The sequence below is a fragment of the Protomyctophum bolini genome, assembly GCF_963924005.1.
Source record: "Protomyctophum bolini genome assembly, chromosome: 21".
NCBI lineage: Eukaryota > Metazoa > Chordata > Actinopteri > Myctophiformes > Myctophidae > Protomyctophum > Protomyctophum bolini.
Genome location: NC_137882.1, coordinates 16,580,438 through 16,601,775, shown reverse-complemented (window position 1 = coordinate 16,601,775; position 21,338 = coordinate 16,580,438). Strand labels below are relative to the sequence as shown.

The window sequence follows — 21,338 nt, the reverse complement described above, 5'->3', positions numbered from 1 at the left end:
GATAAGCGGTTGAAGATGGATGGATGGATGGTGTGTGTGCACCGTTTTTGCACTGTTCTGTATGAAACTGTGCACTGCTGTAGGAACCTTGCAACAGAGATACTGGCGCTCTGCTTATGTGATTACAGACCCATGAAGATAGAAGTAGATGATTCCCTGAGTCCCCGAGGATTGGATTCGGTGGTGGCTGCCTCGTTAACTGCTGATTGAACATTGCAGATTTTGCACACTTGATTATGGACAGTTTCATATTGAACAGTTTTTAAGATTGCAGTTGTTGCTGGTTGATTAAGTGATTTGGTAGGACTAGGGTTGTTGGTACATGAAAATGGTTTTCATACTTCTAGCTTAGATTTTAGAATAGTAGTTCAGCAATTAGGTGTTCTTTTGTATTGTATTTTGGCATATACAGGTAGTTCCAATAATTCCGTGTTCTGAGACTCAAAGTGTCATCGTAAACAGTATAAATCAGACACGGTTTAATGTGACTACACACACACACACACACACACACACACACACACACACACACACACACACACACACATCTGGGGGTTTGTTTGCTGTATTGTAGAGGCAAGCAGACAGCTAGGTGACAGTGTCCCAGGTGGACGTAGTGTGTATTGTACTAATGGTCACATCACGTCTTCCCTGACACCTGCCACAGCCTACTGTATACTCCACTATCTATCTATCCTTGCTCATGACACAAGGTATACTGTCAGTGGTGGAAAAAGTACTCACATGTTTTACTTAAGTAAAAGTATCAATACAAAGTAGAATGACTATTTAACATGTAAAAACACACCACATAATGCACCGTACACAGCGGCTGCTATGCTCACGCACCTTAATCTATATTATGTTGTGTACAATGTGTAACTTTTTTATTTTAGTTTGTAGCCAAAGCTTGTAAATATCTAAGACCCACACAGAAAACCCTTTACCTGTACTTTGTGTGGCAAAAGCGCTCAAACTTTCTTTATTTTTCTGCCCGACCTCTTCTTCCCTTTCTTTGTTTTTCTTGGAAACAATGACACAATGGGAACTATATGCAAAAAAACGATTTTCACCCACTTTTTAACTGTAAAACTGTGACGTGACAATATGATTCTGATTCTGCTATGGTTGAGAAGGTAGACGTGGCGGCATGTTAGTTAGTTCGACCCTTCTCATTCATACTGCAGCAAAGGACTGCCGTGCTGAGTGCAGCCGTCTGTCTGGGTGTCTTTATACCATTTACATTAAGGAACACACACAGGAATACCTTCAAAACCATGTAACATGCTCCACGGCTGGTGCAGTGCCTACACAGGAGAGCAATAAGTCGACAGCGATGGCGTTAGTGGTATAATAACTACAACCTCAACACAAACGCTGACCTTTTCACTGTGCACAAACACTTGGTCTGCGTCACGCGGACATCATGGCCGGTGGGCCGCCACCAAATAAGACCTCCCACTTAGGTCGAAGCACGGTACACACACACACACACACACACACACACACACACACACACACACACACACACACACACACACACACACACACACACACACACACACACACACACACACACACACACACACACACACACACACACACACACACACACACACACACACAATTTTGTGCTAGACTGCACTTGATAATTAGCTATTTGCTTTGGGGCACACGGGAGATATTCAAACACATTACACTTTAGTTTCAAGAAAGAAAGCACTGAGTAGAGTGGGTGGATTCTTTAATTAGAACAACACCGCCAGCACCAAAGAGCAAACAGGTTTTTGTAATTGACTTCTAACGTGAGGATAATAAAGATGTTAATGTGGTGGAGAGGGATCAATACACAAGCTGATTGATCCCCATGGCAGGACCCCGTTCCTACCAAGGTCGGGGTCTAACAAGGTATCGATCACTGGTGAAATGAGGTCAATACAACCAGAAGATGGTAAAATAAACTAATAATACCAAAAAGTGGACTGTTCCACTTCCACTTCGTCTTTTCTCTACTTTGTTGTAACATTTAGTTTTTTCATAAATTATTGCCCTACTCTCAGCCTCACACAAAAGCATCAAAAATGGCTTTCGTTGGGTGAAATCTCCCCTGAGCTATATCTCTGAGAAATATGGGAGGGGATGGGGAGGGAAGCCTCGCCCCTGGTGCAAGCTTTTTAGATTTTGAATCCTGAAAAGTAAAGGTTGTTCACATAATGATGTTTCCACCCGACAGATTGCTTCTGTCAAAGTGGCAAAAGATACATGACTTTTCCTTCAGCAAAGTGACATTTCTTGTCTTGGGAAGTGGCGGAAAGTAAGCACATTTACGCAATACAATCCTTAAGTAGCCTACAATTTTGATATATATATTTTTTCCAATACTTTTACTTCTACCCTTCTACATCTCAGGTCCAAACATTGTACTTTTACCCCACTATATTTATATATTAGTTATATATTATAGTTTGTTTGCCGATTTTGATTATTGTTACAAAACATACATTTCCCACTTCAGCCCAAGTTTATATACATTTCGTCCATTTGAAACGGCATTGCGATGGGTTTTGAGCTTTTAGATCTGCTATTTTTGAGTGGTGCAACCACTTCCTCACGGAGCTATGTGTGTGGGTGGGTGTGTGGATGGGTGCGTCTGAGCACGAAAGCAGCATGGTTGTTTTTCACCACCTGTGCTCAACCTAACACACACAAACACACACATATTAACGGTATATATGCTGTTGTTGTTGTTGTTGTGATTTTGTGCATTATTGACAATGTATTTTATTCTATTGTGTGCCTCCTTGCTATTTATACATGTTTCTCTGTTAAAGCACTTTGTGACTGGTTCTTAAAAGGTGCTATACAAATAAAGCTTTATTATTATTATTACTTCACACGGGTGTGATTTTTTAAATATCCGATGTACATATACTATACTATGTAGTAGACTATAGGTTTAATTTAAAGCGTTCATGTGACCTGTAATCACTTCTTATTGTGCTTGTTTGCCTATTTCTCTCACAAAATCTGGCAACACTGCAATGTAGCATAATAATGTCGGTATCGGTATGAGCAGGAAGTGAATACAGGCAGCGTATATAGGTGAGAGGCAGGAGCCAACTGTACTGTACTGTACTAACAGCAGCAGATCCATTTCTATATGAAAGCTGACACTCGGCCTCTCGTGGGAAGGAAGGGCAGCATTGCTAGAGGGAAGTAATGGCTTTTCTGCCTCTCCTTCCTCCTCCCTGAGGTGGACCTGGTGTAAATTACATCCAGACTCAGCCTCAACAGGCCTACGATATCACCTCCCATAATTCCCCTGTCCTCCTTAGCGCCAGTTTATATCCTCAGACAGAATCTTATCCAACATTAACAAAATATTCTATGTTGTGGGTCTGAGAGGCTAAAATGTCATCAAATGGTGGTCTGTGGCTCAAATGCACAATAAATAATGGACTTTGATGAAAAGGGTTGAAAACATCTAGTCTACAGGAAGACCGAAAGAGAGCACATCCCCATCCACAGGTCAGCCATTTAAAATTCCACATAAAAGAAACGTTACATGCACACACCGGTCATATGGTGAGTAATGCTGCAATCCCCACTAGCAGCTACAAAGATACAGGCTACCATTCCTTTTCAATGGAAGCCACGCAGCAACACGAAGATACAAAGATACATCCAACAACATTTGTAGCAAAGCTACATGCAGCTACAAAGCTACAGCAGCTACAAAGCTACAATGAAGTTGAGCTGGTTTCAATGTCAGTGTCCGCTACAAGCTGTGTAGCTGGGGTGCATACTTAGTTTAGTCGTTGGTTAGACATGGGTTAAGGTTTAGGTGTGCTGCCCCGTGGGAGGTTAGGGTTAGGGTGAGGGTTTGAGTTGTAGGACCAATGACTGGTCTAACCAATGACTAGTCTAAAACCAAGTACTGTCTAAACTGTATCTGCCAGTGAACACAGTATAAGGCACAGCAATGCCTCTTTTACTATTATGGTGACTGTTTGGCTTTGGCCCATGAAGGTCCTACAGGCTTTTTAGATTGTTACCAATGACAGCATTCAGACTGCTTGCATCACTGCCTGGTGTTTTTGTGAGCCGTGCACCCAGATAATTGCATGTGTTTGTGTTTCTACTTTTATCAAAGACCCTAGCCATCCCAACCGTTTCAGATGCTGCCACATGGCAGCTGGCTCCATAGCCCCAGAGTGGGTATTTGCAGTGGGTATTTTTTCTCTGTAGATGGCCCAACTTCTTGGAATGAGCTTCAAAAGTCTTTAAAAATCAGCTCCTTACCATCATTTGGTCAGTTCAGACACAGAGCAATATGGACCTATTAAACGTGATTGCACGTGTTTTAATTACGGTAATTAATATAGTTTTGGTTGTATAGGTACTGTTAAGTACTTTTATTTTGTATAAATTCGCACTCTGATTCGCAATCCTTGTCTCTGTGCTATGACCAATGTACATATATGGTTTTATTTATCTTTCTTAAATTACTATTCTTTGCCATTGTTTCTGTATTACTGCTATTCTTTATTGTTTCTTTGTTAATGTTTTTACTATGATATGATAAAACAATCTAGATTGATCTTGATTCATGCATCTTGAATATTTTAGTTTAGAGTCACAACACGTGACTCTCAACGCATGGGAGGAGAGCAGGCAGGAAATGTGGTGAGGACTCCACACACAAACGCACATGCACGCACGCACGCACGCACGCACGCACAAATGCACGCACGATCCATTTAAGTCCGATTGAGAGTATCAGAACACCTTGGACAGGAGGCAGAGCAGGCTGTTTGGGTCAGGAAGCATTTTCCGCGTGGCCATACTGCTTCTCATTAGACCCCTGATGTGCGCTGACACCTCGGCCTGCCATGCATGGCGCAGGCACTGCACCAGGTTATGTGTGGCGATGGGGGCACCTGGGCACTGCACCAGGTTATGTGTGGCGATGGGGGCACCTGGGCACTGCACCAGGTTATGTGTGGCGATGGGGGCACCTGGGCACTGCACCAGGTTATGTGTGGCGATGGGGGCACCTGGGCACTGCACCAGGTTATGTGTGGCGCCGGGGGCACCTGGGCACTGCACCAGGTTATGTGTGGCGATGGGGGCACCTGGGCACTGCACCAGGTTATGTGTGGCGATGGGGGCACCTGGGCACTGCAACAAGTTATGTGTGGCGCCGGGGGCACCTGGGCACTGCACCAGGTTATGTGTGGCGCCGGGGACACCTGGGCACTGCACCAGGTTATGTGTGGCGATGGGGGCACCTGGGCACTGCACCAGGTTATGTGTGGCGATGGGGGCACCTGGGCACTGCACCAGGTTATGTGTGGCACCGGGGACACCTGGGCACTGCACCAGGTTATGTGTGGTGCCGGGGACACCTGGGCACTGCACCAGGTTATGTGTGGCACCGGGGACACCTGGGCACTGCACCAGGTTATGTGTGGCACCGGGGACACCTGGGCACTGCACCAGGTTATGTGTGGCACCGGGGACACCTGGGCACTGCACCAGGTTATGTGTGGTGCTGGGGGGCACCTGGGCACTGCACCAGGTTATGTGTGGCGCCAGTGGGCACTTGGGCACTGCACCAGGTTATTATTTTATTTTTTTACATAAAAGTATCAATACTACGATGCAGAAATACTCAAGTACTTAAGTAAAAGTCAGAAATTCTAAATTGCATTGAGTAAAAGTAATGGTATCAAAATATACTTTAAAGAATGTGTCAGAAGTTTAACAAAGGCCTGCGTGCCGAAACGCTTTTGTCTGGCTTGACTGCTGTTCAATTCAATTCAACATTATTAACTGCTACTGAGAGTGCAGATTTTATTCTCTTTCTATAAGTTTTCTGTGAATCTGCACCCAGCACAAGCCTGAAAGACTGTCTGAGTTGAGTGTGCCTTTCCCCTGAAGTAATGTTTTTTTTAATGTTTGTTTGTGGCTTTCGCCTTTATTTTATATTTTTTATAGAGGGATAGACAGTATGGGGAGAGAGATGGGGAGGTGACATGCAGTGAAGGCCGTCGGGATCGGGGGTCGAGCCCGCGGCACACTGCGAGACTGGCCCCCCTGAAGTAATGTTAGAAGCATTTAGAGATAGATGTACTTATAGTTACTTTCCACCACTGCCTGGCACACGCTCAGATGGGTTTGTGGGCACAGGGAGGCTGAGCCAGATGAGTAACAGATACTGTGTTGTACTGTACTGTACTGTACTGTACAGGAGAGGCTCAGGAGACGGCCTGAGAGTGGACCCAACGAGATGGAAGAGAGAGCAATAAGAGTGAAGCTATACTGTGACCGTGCATGTTACAAAGACTAGTAGGAATCAGATTATCAGAATCAACGTTATTGTCACATCACAGATTTACAATGTATACTGTAAAAGATATTATATAATTATATATATATATATATATATATATTGGCAAGCTACAATATTAGCAAGCTACAATCCAAACATCCAATGAAATGCTGCCAACAGACAAACGGAGCCATTCTTGGGGGAATCACATTGAGATTTGCAGTGTTTGCGTGTATGCGTGTGTATGCGTGTGTATGAATGTATGTGTGTGTGTCCCAAGCCGCCGCCACACATCATCGCCCGCACCTCCAGTCCCAATCCCCCTACCCATTCTATTTTTCTCCCCCCCTATCGCCGTCTTCACATTTGCGGTCGGATCGAAATAGCCTTTTGCTGCTGCTGTAATTTTGTTTTTCCCTTCACACCGGCTCCCTGGGCACAGACTGCACGCTCGCACACGCACACGCGCGCACACCACACACACACACACACACACACACACACACACACACACACACACACACCTAATTTAGAGCAAAGGATTGGCTGAAGTTATTGTGTGTGACATTCTCAGGAGCAAAAGGAGAAAAAAAGAGGGGTGGGGACAAATTGCATTACTGCGTCAGGAAACAGAATACCCCCCCACCCCAACAGACACACACACACACACACACACACACACACACACACACACACACACACACACACACACACACACACACACACACACACACACACACACACACACACACACACACACACACACACACACACACACACACACACACACACGCACACACACGCACACAAACACTGAAATTATTTAAAATAGAAGTGGCGAACGGCTGTAGCAGCAGCAGTGGGAGTGGAGGAATGTTTCTGAGTCTATATTTAGATGCATCAACCTCTCACATGGGGATTTGGAAGGGTGGTGGTGGGGGTGTGATGGTGGGACATGCTTCAGGGTGATGGTGGTGGGGGTGGTGGGGGTGGTGGTGGTGGTGGTGAACAAGAAAGCGTTAAGGCATACATAGTCTGGATTTTCGGTGGTTAGGTGACCACCGAACTACAACATGATGTCACGAGCCGCAGTGAAGAGCAAACCACCGCCACCGCTCCAGCCCTTCTCTCTGTTTTTACTCACCACCGGCACCACTCAACGTTATTTCAGCTCCGGTGGTCAGCTCACCACCGGAGCGGTGGTCACCTCACCACCGGAAATCCAGACTATGAATAGACCACCGCCACCGCCCCAGCCCTTCTCGGTGGGATGATTTAGATCGCAAGTTATTCATGTTTTAAGATTTTCATTGTCGTCGGCTAAACAGGGGGGGAAAATTTTCGATGACGTGTCATGTTGTGTAACACAGAGGATTGTGCAACAAGCGCATCTAGGCTGTGGAACGATGCGACCGGTTTTGATATCACTAATTTGACGGAGATTAATCAATCTCCGTATCGGGCACTTGAACTTGACGGTGATTTACGTCATGGGCCATTAAACTCCACTACAAGATCTGAATAAGGTGAAATTATTGCCTGCTGAACAGATGTTAGTATATAGGGATGTAAGGATATATCTTATATATGCTTGAAGAAGAGTATACGTGAAGTTGCCACGTATTGCTGTACTTCAATATATTTTGTTTTTTTAAATATATTTTTAACCTACGATTTTGTAACCCATTTTTCACCCCTGTGTCAATCATCTAATGTGATCCTGGGCTCTACACACCCTCCGCCAACCTGGGGAGAGCAACGGACTTAACTCATGCTTCCTTCATGCTTGAGTGTCCAAGTTGCTCCTTTACACCTGACAGGGGGAGTTTCCCTGGTTGGACGTAGCGCGTGGAAGGAACACGTTATTCCAACCAGTTCCTTTCCCCTCCATCAGGCGCCCCAGCTGGCCAGGGGGAGGCAGTTTAGAGACCAGGATTACTGCATGTTTTTGTGAGGGTATCTACCCTAGGGGACACGGGGAGAACATGCAAACTCCACACAGAAAGGCCCTTTCGCCAACCCCACCTTCGGGTATGGGCACTGATGACGCGGAGGAGGAAACACGCCGCCAGCACCCACAGCGTCCCGAGCGGGAATCGAACCCAGGACCTTCTAGCTGTGAGGCGACAGCACTACCGACTGTGCCACCGTGCCCCCTTTCAATATATTTTGATGAGAAATATTTTGAATGGAATATAATAATATATTATTGGGTAAAATATACCCATGTTTAGTGATGTTTTGACAAACATTTTGTTTATTGGTCTAGGCGGGTTAAAATGAATGGGACCATCATTTACTAAACGGAAACGCATATCATGATAATTGCTAAAAATTAAAAAAAACTTTAAACTATAGCGATTGAAAACAAGTATTCATGATAATGCTTACTAAGTTAATAAAATCAAGTGTAAAGTCCAATCCAATGTTAAAGTCCGGCCAAAACCTCATTCACTTGACTGGAGTAAATATGCTTCTGCAGCCAACAGGAGGGGAAACAGCAGCGACATCTGTTGGGCCATTAATTAGAACTGCATGCTGATAATGACTTGGCGTTTGGCCTCAAATCCAAAGCCTTCTGACCAGATGGTATAGCGTCATCTGTGTCTAGTCTACTCTAGTAGTGTACAGTAGGCCAATAGCAGGAGGTCACCAACAAGCCCTTGGATATTTGTCTCTGCCAGCCTAATCAAATCCAAACTGTCATCACACAAAAGCCTCAGCTGTCAAAATCTGGTTCCTCAAACACTCTGACTGTCACGAAAAGACAATCCCGTGATTTTAGTAGCTTTGTGCCATGTGCCATGTGCTAAACTGACTATAGTCAAGGACAAGGTCAACAATTCAAAATAATGCTGCATTGAAGCATGTAAACACAGGCCCACAAGCACATTCAAATACACACCCACGCACGCACACACGTGCGTACACACACACACAAACAATTTATGTATGTCCACATAAAGGAGAGCATATACAAGGACAGTAGGACACAACTATTAGTGCAGGTTACATCCACAAAATGATGGCATGGTCGTCATGATACAATAAGCATGTCACTCAGTAGCCTACTCTATGGATATAAGTAGCAGTGTCTCCACCAATTATCGTAGAGACAGCACAGTACTTTGCCAGCCTTTTTGCCTCCTTTTTGAGCACCCCAAGTTGTTGGAACTCTCTAACAACCGGTCTGTGGGTATATCCTACAAGCTCTTAGATTGGTATGTACTGTAGGAGTGGTTATGAACTTGGTCATAAAGGCTTCCTCTAGGCTAGGGTCAAAGGTGCAGGGCTATCTCTAATACAAACTCTTTTCTCTGGACTCTTCATAAAACACAACAGCATCTGGTGTATTAGCTGTCAAAGATGTCTGGGTTATCACAGAGATGGAGCATGGATGAAATTACACGGGAATGTTTGTACATTCTCACTGTAGATGCATTCTGATGTAGATGCATTGTCACGCACTCACGCACGCACACATGCACACACGCACGCACGCACGCACGCACCCACACACACACACACACACACGAAAATTAGTACGCGTTTCAGGCTTACCGGGAAGTAGAGAAGCAGCGCTCCACATAAAATGGCTTCCAGGAGGATGAGGCCTGACGCTCTGATACCCTGAGAAACAAAAAGACGAGAGATGTTCTTCTTTCGATGCATTCATTACTGATGTGGTACGTCACTTTGTAATAAACAGTTCTGTTCCAAAAAATAGGATGTTTTAAAAATCATAAACACGGACAACAAAATTATTTTTGTTTTTGATTTCATAAGTTAGCAAACAACTATAACCCTATTTAGAAAGCATCTGTCATTTTAGATTTTTTTTGTTGGCTATTCAATAATAGCAGATATACAAGCTCACTGCAGCGTGGCACACACTGCTGCTTTTATGTCTGCTATTGTTTTTTAGCTTGTACATCTGCTATTTTGTTTGACATTTTTGGAAACTACTGATTCAGAAGGCATTTGTAGAATGGGCCTCAGCTCTATGGGTTAAACTGAAGTGACGGTTTGGTCTATAGTGTTTAAATCATAATCCAAAACTGATGTATTATTCCACACTGTTATAAAAGGCAGTCAACCTTTCCTTTGTTGTCGTTTGCAAGAATATGAACTACAAACTGAGCTGTCGCCTCAAGGCCATTTTAATGGAGGGCTCACCCTGTCAGACTATTTCTATGCATGTCTTGCATAATAACATACATTGAGGTGTAAAGTAACTAAATACATTTACTCATTAAGTACTGTAGGCTACTTATGTACACTTGAGGATTTTATTATATATTTAGTTACCAGTTACTTTGTAGATTTTTATTACAAAACATACATTAACCATTTCAACCCTATACATATTTTGGCCATTTCAGCCGATCTATTTTCAAAATATCTTTGATATTATGCAGAATGTTCTCATTTTGAATTTCCGAATTTCACTTGCAACCACGTATTTAGATTGCAGTATTGATACATGCAATGATGATCGAAACATGCCTCCACTTTTTCCACCACTGCGCATAATCAGATACATAACACTTCTCGCTCTAATTGACAGGATGCTGGAGGGCAGCTTTCACTGAGCACAAGACAGCTGTGCATCCATTCAAAAGATACACTCACCCTGCAAGTAATCTCATTACAGAAATAGATCTAAAATAAATAATCGAGCAATAAAAGCAAGCATAGGAGCCACACAGTGGAACGACCTCGAAACGGACAACCAATTTGAGGTCTTTCAAACAGCAGACAAAGGCACGTCTATTGGAATAAGTTCCCACGGTCATTTGTATAGGATAGATAAGAGGGCACTTGCTTTATGTTATGTGTATATGTTACTGTTGTGTGTTTTGTATTGATTTGAAGGAAATTGAAGATGATTTTTTGTTTTACTGTCCATTATAATATAATTGACTGGATTCATCATATTATGATGACTTTTAAGACATTTTTTATTTTGTATAATGTCATCTATTTGTGTTAACTTTTCCTTTTGTTTGGGTGATTATGTAGTTAGTTAGTTGCTGCGAGAGTGAGGTCTAGCCCACACCAACTCGGGATTCCTGGATCGCTGCCCTCCACAAATTCCTATCCAACATCAGGTTCTTGAGCTCTGCAGTGTTGTCAGCCAAGTGTCACGCCGCAGCACGTCTACATAGGTGGTACGCTTCTTTCCCCTCCTGGCTTTGCCCTGGGTTGGCTCCCATAGGGTCAATTTACTTGCCTCAAGTTCTGGGTGCCTGACGCAGTGCCCTGCTAGCCTCATCCTTCTCTCTCTGACTGGGTGATTATGAAGGACTTGAGTTATAGACAAAACAAACAATCCGGGCACTCAAAGGTAAAAGAAGGAATAGCCTTTATTTAATTAAAAGGCCTTTTAATTAGGAAAGGGTATTCCTCCTTCAATGTCTTGATACTGTTTGATCCGTGTGAGCACCTTTTATAAATGTTTTACTATAGTCACTTTTTTAATCTCCTGTGAGCATGCACCTGGTTACTCTTGTTTTTTCAGACTTGAATTATGTTTTAGGAAAGGTATTTTCTTTTTTAGCACATTTCCTTGGGGGAAAAGACAGAATGTTCTGTACGTTTGAAATGGAGTTTGAAAAACAGAGTTTATATTTTATTTTATTGTACACCAATGCAAAGATGCAATGATGCAATGATTTATATGTTGTATCCTGTAAGTCCATGTGGTCTGGGCACCTTTTGGTTCATGACACAGAAATAAAGCATCTGGTATTTATTGGGTCAGACACACACAGACAGCTTGGTGTAACCATAGACTGGGTGTAACACAAAGCCTGTTGGCCGCTGTCCAAGGTGCTGAAGTGAGCTGATAGCAGTGCTGATTAAAACTACTAGAATTTCGCCCCCCTTCGGGGGGCTCAATCCTAGTGTCGTTGCAGCGCAATATGGGAAGAAGGAAATTGCGGGAATTGACAGACTCCACTTCATGTTTCAGCTGTGGTTTTAAACTCAGTAGTGTGCCCTGCACACAGCGCACACTCGCAATTGCAGCTGGAGGGCGACGCGACACACACACACACACACACACACACACACACACACAGAGCGATGTGTGGATAAATCACTGAGATTTGGGAAATGTGTTCAGAAGTACAACGATTAAGCACGCACAGGCAAATGTCAGAAGCATCTGTTTCGGTTTCCAAACAGGAAGTTGTAAATGTGCTTATTAGACGGAGGCAGCGTGATGCTGGCATCTATTGTGATGCCAGCATCACCACATTTCACATAGAAATATAAGCACCCATTTACTCGCTTAGCGGAGACTGTGGGGTGGTAGAGGACATCTCCCCGGACGCGTGGGTATGTCCAGATAGTTGCCTCGCGGAGGCCTCTTTGTCCAGTGTCCATTCTGGGTCTGGAAACGGCACTTTTTTGAGTGTTGACCCCAATAGAAGGTCTGCTGCTCTGAATTTTACACCTCTCCCGCTTAGCGGAGACTGTGGGGTGGTAGAGGACATCTCCCCGGACGCGTGGGTATGTCCAGATAGTTGCCTCGCGGAGCCGTCTTTTGTCCAGTGTCCAGTCTGGGTCCGGAAACGGTAATTTATTTTGCATTGACCCCAGTAGAAGCTCTGCTGCTCTGAATTTTACACCTCTCTCGCTTAGCGGAGACTGTGGGGTGGTAGAGGACATCTCCCCGGACGCGTGGGTATGTCCAGATAGTTGCCTCGCGGAGGCCTCTTTGTCCAGTGTCCATTCTGGGTCTGGAAACGGCACTTTTTTGAGTGTTGACCCCAATAGAAGGTCTGCTGCTCTGAATTTTACACCTCTCCCGCTTAGCGGAGACTGTGGGGTGGTAGAGGACATCTCCCCGGACGCGTGGGTATGTCCAGATAGTTGCCTCGCGGAGGCCTCTTTGTCCAGTGTCCATTCTGGGTCCGGAAACGGTACATTTTTTTGCATTGACCCCAGTAGAAGCTCTGCTGCTGTGAATTTTACACCTCTCCCGCTTAGCGGAGACTGTGGGGTGGTAGAGGACATCTTCCCAAACGCGTGGGTATGTCCAGATAGTTGCCTGGCGGAGCCGTCTTTTGTCCAGTGTCCACTTTATAAAGTCCATGCACTCCAGTGAATAGCATTTATCCATTTAGATAACTTTTTTATGTTATTTAATTACTTATTTTTACACAGAAACATAATGTGTGTCTTTACAATAACTGTAATGTAATAATAATACTAATAATGTAATGTAAAAATTATTTAATTAACGAATTAAATAATCTTATTTTATTCTGAAAGCAACCGGATGTCTTAAATCTGCTAGCTGTCAGACCGGAAGTTCTAAATTTGCTCATAAGACGGAGCCTTAGACGGAGCCAACTCGCAGGCAGTGCGAGAGGCTGGTTACAGGATTCTATAGGTCAGCCGTTTTGGTGTGACACACACGGCTTCCACATTTAGCTTCATACTGGGTGAAAGTGTCCTTCCAAAAATTATTATTTCGCTCGAAATTCTTATTCACAATGACATCGAGTTGAGGTGTTTGTGTTTTAGGGTAATTGTTGCATAAGCGCTATTTCGCACTATTTCTCCCTCCCCTCCCCTGTGTCTGAAGCAGCTAGCATGGAAGCTATATGGATTATGGAAGCTTTCCCTCCGATTGCACACAACCATGCCGTTATCCACGCGTCCATCCGATTGCTTTTAATGTAAATGTCCCATCCACTGAGCAATAGCGATATAAGCGCCTTATTCATTCATTCGATTCATTTGGGTGTGGGGCTGTGCAGTGCTGTGGGCAGCCTTTCTGACGGAGGCTCGGAGCTGCTGCTGCTGACGCTGTTCGAGTCGCATGGAGCAGTATAGAGTAGGCGTGGCGCAGCATTAGAAGGGCGCAGCAAATGCACGACATTGAGGGGTAGAAACCATCCCGGTCGCGTGGTTCATCTAACGCGTGTGTCACTGTGAAGGACTGGCCCCAATAAGTGAACGTAGTTGGCGTAGTAGACGCCAACATGACGATTCTGACGTAGGCTGGTGATGTTGAGCAACAATGGCGTGGTTGACAAAAGTAATATTTATTCAGTAATTAAGACATTTCTTTCAATGAAATGTAGCCTATATGTATTCTGGGAGTGTGCCGAATTTATTTTGCATATAGAGATGTGTGGTGAAAGTGTGGTTGGGTCGGAGAAAGCTGTTGGATAAACGGCCATGTGCTTATGTACCCCTGTCTATTAGGGTAGCAGGATTATTATGATTATTATTATTAGTATTGTTATTGTGATTATTACATGGATTATTGTTGTGATGTGAGCTTGTGGCTGACTCACTATCTAGAAAATAAAAACATGGCACTTCATTTAAAATAGGTTACAGACCCCTGTTATATGCGCTTGTTTTGGGATTATTTTTAAAGACCTATTTACTTGTTTCTATGAGACATGGCAACAGCAGCGAAAGGCATCCACGTCTTTCTCTTGTGAAATGCTGAGATTAGAAACGACCATAATTATTTCATTTCTCAACCTTAAAAAAAAAATAAAGACATCTCCATAATCCTTGGGAAGTGTGTGTAGCAAAAGTAGTCGGCATTGTCATGGTTGAAAGTATTCATGCAACACTGACGCTGTAAGCTGTGTGATGCTAACGCGCTAACACCGTTAGCATGGTCTGTGTTGGTCAAAGGAAAAAGGATAGATATGAAACTACTGGCCAAAGTGTCATACAAAACACAACACCTAAAATCGGAATGTGATGGTGACCTATTGAGCACAAACAGACAATCATGATTTGCTTGCTGGACCTATAATTAATTTATGTGCATTACATTTCCACCTCGCACATATAAATCAAAAGCAAGATGGATGCTAACGCGCTAACACCGTTAGCATGTTCTGTGTTGGTCGGAAAAAGGATAGATATGAAACTACTGGGCCAAATAAATGTCATAGAAAACACAACACCTAAAATCGGAATGTGATGGTGACCTATTGAGCACAAACAGACAATCATGATTTGCTTGCTGGACCTATAATTAATTTATGTGCATTACATTTCAACCTCGCACATATAAATCAAGCCACAGTGCAGTCAGAGAGTAGTTCACAGGTCACACACAGGAGCAGTGAAAGGGGGAGGGGACTTGGGATGGCAGTGTAGAGTAGGCACGACATTGAGGGGTAGAAACCATCCCGGTCGCGTGGTTCATCTAACGCGTGTGTCACTGTGAAGGACTGGCCCCATTAAGTGAACGTAGTTGGCGTAGTAGACGCCAACATGACGATTCTGACGTAGGCTGTTGAGGTTGAGCAAGAATAGCGTGTTTCAGAAAAGTAATATTTAAACAGTAAAGAAGACATTTTTGGCGAATGCAATGTAGTCTATGTCTTTTGTGGGAGTGTGCAGGTTTTATTTTGCATAGAGAGATGTGTGGTGGAAGTGTGGCTTGGTCGGAGATAGAGCACGAATGAACGGCCAGGTGCTCATGCACCCCTGTCTATTAGGGTAGCAGGATGAGGAAAAGATTTTCGTCGACTACCTTTTTTCACTTACGAAAACGAAATGAAAACTAAACTTTGATGACTAAAACTAAGACTGAGGCCCTTTCCAATTCCTCCTTTCTCCCTGGCCCTTAGCCCTTCCCCTTGCTGATGCACGTTCACGTGAGGAGGAAGGGTTTTCTCAATTCTCTTTGGAGCGAGGGTTAGGGCTGAGGGCTAGGATCCCCTTCAAATGAAGGGACATCACGAGTGACCCGACTTAAAACAGAGGGACATCGCAGAGGGCGGAAGGCGGACGATGTAAAAAGCCTTTTTTGTCCTTTATTATGGAAAAATATGATAATAACTAATGTTATTTGAATGTATTATCAATCTGCATCGCCAAAAATATCACAGTCTCTAGCAAAGGTTAACATTACCTCACGTGAACTAACGATATGCTATGGCGTATTCAAACAACATTACCCATTCATTTGGCATCGGCGCTTTTTTTCATATTTATTTACCGCCGGTGCCCCGGTGGAACAACTACGATGCAAGCTATAGCTTAACTAGCAGGCATCAGTCCGACCCCCCAGACCACGATATGTCAACATTCTGCAGTTTTGGAGCTCTTAAAAGCTGTGAAGTAGCCTATACTGTACATACCACTGCATAACGTTGGCTAACGTATGCTAATCCCCACAAGTTGCAAAAGTTACATAACTAATTAGCTATGGTGTTGTTTTTTCCCCCCATGCAAACCAGTTATGGAACAGACTGCAAGCTGCTGTACAGCCTGTACACAGGATGGAGATGAATCACGATGGCATTTTCATTGTTCTAAATGTAGATTTAGTCGACTGAAATCTTATGATATTTAGTCGACTAAAACTAGACTAACACTAAAACATTCCAGGTGACTAAAATGTGACTAAAACTAAATGAAAACTACTCAAGAGACTATGACTAAAACTAAAAGCAAAATTTGCTGTCAAAATCAACACTGCAGGCTGATAGTGGCCGTGCTGTTTGGAAGTGTTCCAGCACTTTATTGTCACCTCACACAGTGTGCCACCACCTGCTAATTTATTCCGAGGGCTTTGATGTCCATATGGTACAGAGAACAGCAAATGTACCGGATGAAAGAGTTTGAAACAGAAGTTCTTAAGATCTTTTGTCTTATTTTTGGGTAAAACCATGATGATGATGATGATATACAAGCAAGTGCACCATATGGACATCAAAGCCCTCTGTTGTATGTTCTTGCCTATGATAGCTATTCACAATGTTAAAAGGGTAGACACAATAATAAGGTAAGGCTTCAGAATACTACACTGTTTTTGGTCTATGTTTTCAAAGACAAGACATGAAGGCATTGTAATGAACGTGTTGTCTCTTTTTAATGGCCCAAATTAACTACCACTACGTTGCGATCGATTGCCAAGTACCTTGTTCCTGCGAAAGTGGTAGACGATCACCATGCTGACGAAGAGGAGCAGCATACAGAGGCACTGGGAGGACAGCACCACCATGCGCAGGGCATTGTCACCTCTCGTCACGCAGGGAGTGTCGTCCTTGCAGTAGGCGCAGCCCTCCTGGCAGGGGAGGCAGTCGTTGGACGAGCCCTCGTCCGCGTTGGGACCGCTGTCTGTGGCCTTGCCCTTTCGGCCCATCCCTGGGGGACAAATTGTGATGTACACAGTGTGGAAATCAGTGTACGTCAACGCACGGTCAATTCAATTCAAGGGAACTCTTGGCATGAGATGTTACATAAGTTTCGCCAAAGCATGTGTGAAAACATAATACAAAGGAGGAAAACAATTGAAATATCATCATGTGATAAATGACACATGGTACCAGAATGACATACTCAGCGATACCAGCTTCAGTATCGTCAGCTTTAGCGATAATTGGTATGGGTATCGGAATGTATCGTATTGGTTTTGTCCGATCAATTCACATTAATTAAATTTATTATTTGTGTCATGATACAGTCACATGTGAATATTATGTAGCAAGAGAGGGAAAACATGCATGGGCTGTCAAGGCCAGAAAGTAGTTTTTGCCACTCAGTAGGGCATGCAGTAGGTGTTCCCGCATAACTTCCGGGTATGATGAATTGATGATGATGTCACCCGCATACCCACTATAAAGAGACTTGTGATTTACGTCACCTTTCAGGGTATAGGTGAAGTTTAGAAAATCCTTCCCTGGATGAATAAAGGTGTACAGGAACAAATGAAGGGCACATGATGAAGCTGGTGGGACTATATGGTATGTGCACTGGAGGAGCTTGGAGGCACACTAGAAATAGCACTAGAGATGGCACTGCTCTGCGGCGACATGGGCATAAGGGCTACGCTTGCATGCGGGCCCCTTGTCTAAGACACATTTCTACCTCGGGAGACAAATAATAAAGAACCGTAAAGAACCTTGATGGCAGTGAGTACTCACATGTTTTACTTGAGTAAAAGTATCAATACAGCAATGTAGATATACTCTGAATATGCAGTATAAGTCCAGTATTCAAAATGTACTTGAGCACTTGAGCTATTTTTACCCTGACCCAACCGACTCGACCTCATTGCACCAATCACAGTACCTTTTACTCACCCAAGATATCATTAATAGCCAATAAGGGCACATTATGGTATCTTTTCTTTTTTCCCGGACAATACAACGACTCAAACTTAATACATAAAGGTATGTTTTACGTGTAACATCTATTAGTCTAACTCTAATATACTAAAGTCTAACTCATGTTGCTATGATTAGATGATGTAATGGTGATGTAAAACAAACGGTGTCAAAACAAACAAGGACAAGTTTACGTAGATTTTCTCTTCATTGTCAATGGCATTTTTAAAACAAACATTGAACTAAACACAAACATTAAACCTGTACAGGAGGGGCTAGCGTCCCTCAAAAATATTTTGAAAATAGACGATCTACAAGCTCACAAGCTCACATTGTGTCACACTGTGAGCTTGTAGATCTGCTATTTTCAAATGGCCAAAATATATAGTATATGGCCTAAGTGGTTTGTAATAATAATCTAAATCTGCAAAATAACTATAATGTTTTTACGGTTTTTACTGTACTACTGTGTAGTGTACTTATTTACTTTACACCAGTGAGAGATGGCCATATGTTCTGCTATAACGTGCGGTGTGGTGTATAGAGAGCGTTTAGACTGAGAGCATTCATATCATTGGGAACAGCCACGCGGTCTCAGAGATTTTCAGGGATTTTGTGCAGCTTTAAAAAGAATCTGCCCTTCTTTTCCCCCCGGTTAGTCAGTCAGAAGGCTGACAAAGGGTGAATTTAACGTCTCACACATGATTTGCAAAAATATGGCGAAACATATGAATTTTGGAATGTGAGCCGAAGCTGTGTCTTGCTCCACACAAGGTTGTCAAGGATGTCCCCTTGTTGTTGATTAACCCCTTTAGACCTGCGGCTGATTCTACTAATTCTCTTCTAAATCAGTAATACTCAAACTTTGTGCCAAGGACCCCTAAATTATATGTATTTGATATGTATGTATTATATGGAATAACATTAGTCTTCTCTTCTGGGGGTCCAAAGACTATTTCAGATGGTTGTCCGTGGCCAAATACAATTTGGGGGTTGTTGACTTTTTGAGAGCCACTGTATAGGGTAAAGACAAGTGTAAAAGTGAGACGAGCAATGTGTGAACAATCAGATCTCATGTGTGTGCCGGGCGATAAGACTTACATGAAAATCACACCTGTGTGAACTGAATGGTGCAACTCCCCTCTCTCTCCCCCCCCCCCCCCCCTCTCCTCTCTCTCTCTCTCTCATTAGCAGGCAACAGTGCAGCACTAATACTATCTCTCTCTCTTTGTTTCTGGAAAACAGCGCCCCTACTGGTAGTCAGTCATACTCGTGCTCATTAATACATACATAGGTGAACACATAGGCGAACACAAGACACAGACATTGCTGTTCCTTGGAGTGGTTGCACCACTCAAAAATCTATATCATGATTATTATTAACATTTGCCTTGATTACGATGAATTTACTTTTTCCTATTTTTGCAACATATGAGCTTGTAGATTGACTAATGTTTAAGTGGCTAATCAGATTAATTAATTTAGTCATAAATTATAAATAATCTATTCATATGTAAAGAAAACATTCATATATAGAAAAACCTGCTTGTCGATTAACCTACATGAGCGGGTCAGCATAATTATTGGTCATTACTAACCCTAACCCTCATGTTGTTGGACTAATGCGCCGTCTGCATTACGAGCGGATCTCAAATGAGCAAGATTAAGTGTGGTTCTAAACATTGATATATTTTCTCATAATTGCCCAAACCTACTGTGAGTGGAGGAGAGTAACAAGACCACTGGGATTTCATACTGATATTTCAGGACCAGTGGTGATCCAAGATCAATGGAATTCCATATCAAAACAGCATCTTGTTATTCCCAGACATCCTCATAACAAATAGAAAAACGTAACATAATTGCAGTTGATATTGTCGCTGTCGGGCAGAAACCTCTTATTTCAACTTAAATTAACGCCCACCCACAAGCTCAAAATGCTGCGGGAAGCATCGCGTTTCTGAGCTTATGGATGTGCTACTTTCGCTACTTTCCAATTTGAATCCTGAAAAATAACAGTTTTGGACCCGACAGAGAAGATTTACACCTGGACTATTCTAGTAGATAGTCAGGCTATCCAAGCGTAGTCAATAATTATTATTATTATTATGAATTGCATTTTTATAGTGCTTTTACAAGTGCTCAAAGAACTTTCAAATGGTTCATTCATTCATACATACAGGGGAAGCAATGAGTCAATATTTCTAAGTTCCACTTGACTTTGGGATCGTAACTCACCAGCTATATATAATTATACAATATTGCATTTTTAAATGCAAATAAGTTAGAAATGAATTGTGTACAATTAGAAAAATAAATCACAAAGTACTGTAAATTGCAGGCTTGTTAACCAGCCATGAGCTATAGCTGCCATAACAGCAGAACCTCCAGTGTCGCCTTCACCTTGTGCATGTTGCTGCCAAGGTAGGTGTTACTGTGCATGCATGAGGTATTTGCAGAATAAAATGGTTTATCACACATGTTATCTATTTTTATCACTCGATAATAATGTGCAGAGAATAGGGTGGTTAACCTTGGTAACTCGGTGTCACCAAACAGCATGTGCTTATATTATTAATGCAAATTATATATGCCTTCAAAGTTCAATCTCCTTCCATTAAAAACATCACACTTATGTGAAGTGAGGGGCGTACTTATTACCAGGAGAAGGAGAAGGATGTATTACCATACATCCTCATCATACATCAGCCAATCAAATCATCACATTTCGTGCTATACAAACACGTGCTACAAACGCATGCTCAAACACACCTACACACAAAGCTGTGCATAGGAGGAGGGCCCTCAAACACAACGCTGTGCATATAGGAGCGGGGGCCGAAAAACATAATGGATAAACAGAAAAGAGCTCCTGCACGCCAGAGTAAAGTCACCAAGAA

General features: G+C 43.0%; 1 protein-coding gene across 1 annotated transcript in view; it reads right to left on the bottom strand.

Moving 5' to 3' along the window:
* Positions 1-21,338, bottom strand: part of gpr158a (G protein-coupled receptor 158a) — a gene marked incomplete at its 5' end in the record, with an annotated part of 75,519 nt that overhangs the window by 15,121 nt on the left and 39,060 nt on the right. The window contains 2 exons of the mRNA XM_080793766.1: positions 9,896-9,964; positions 17,250-17,476. Coding sequence (XP_080649892.1) covers positions 9,896-9,964; positions 17,250-17,476 — 296 coding nt within the window. The remainder of the gene's footprint in view (positions 1-9,895; positions 9,965-17,249; positions 17,477-21,338) is intronic.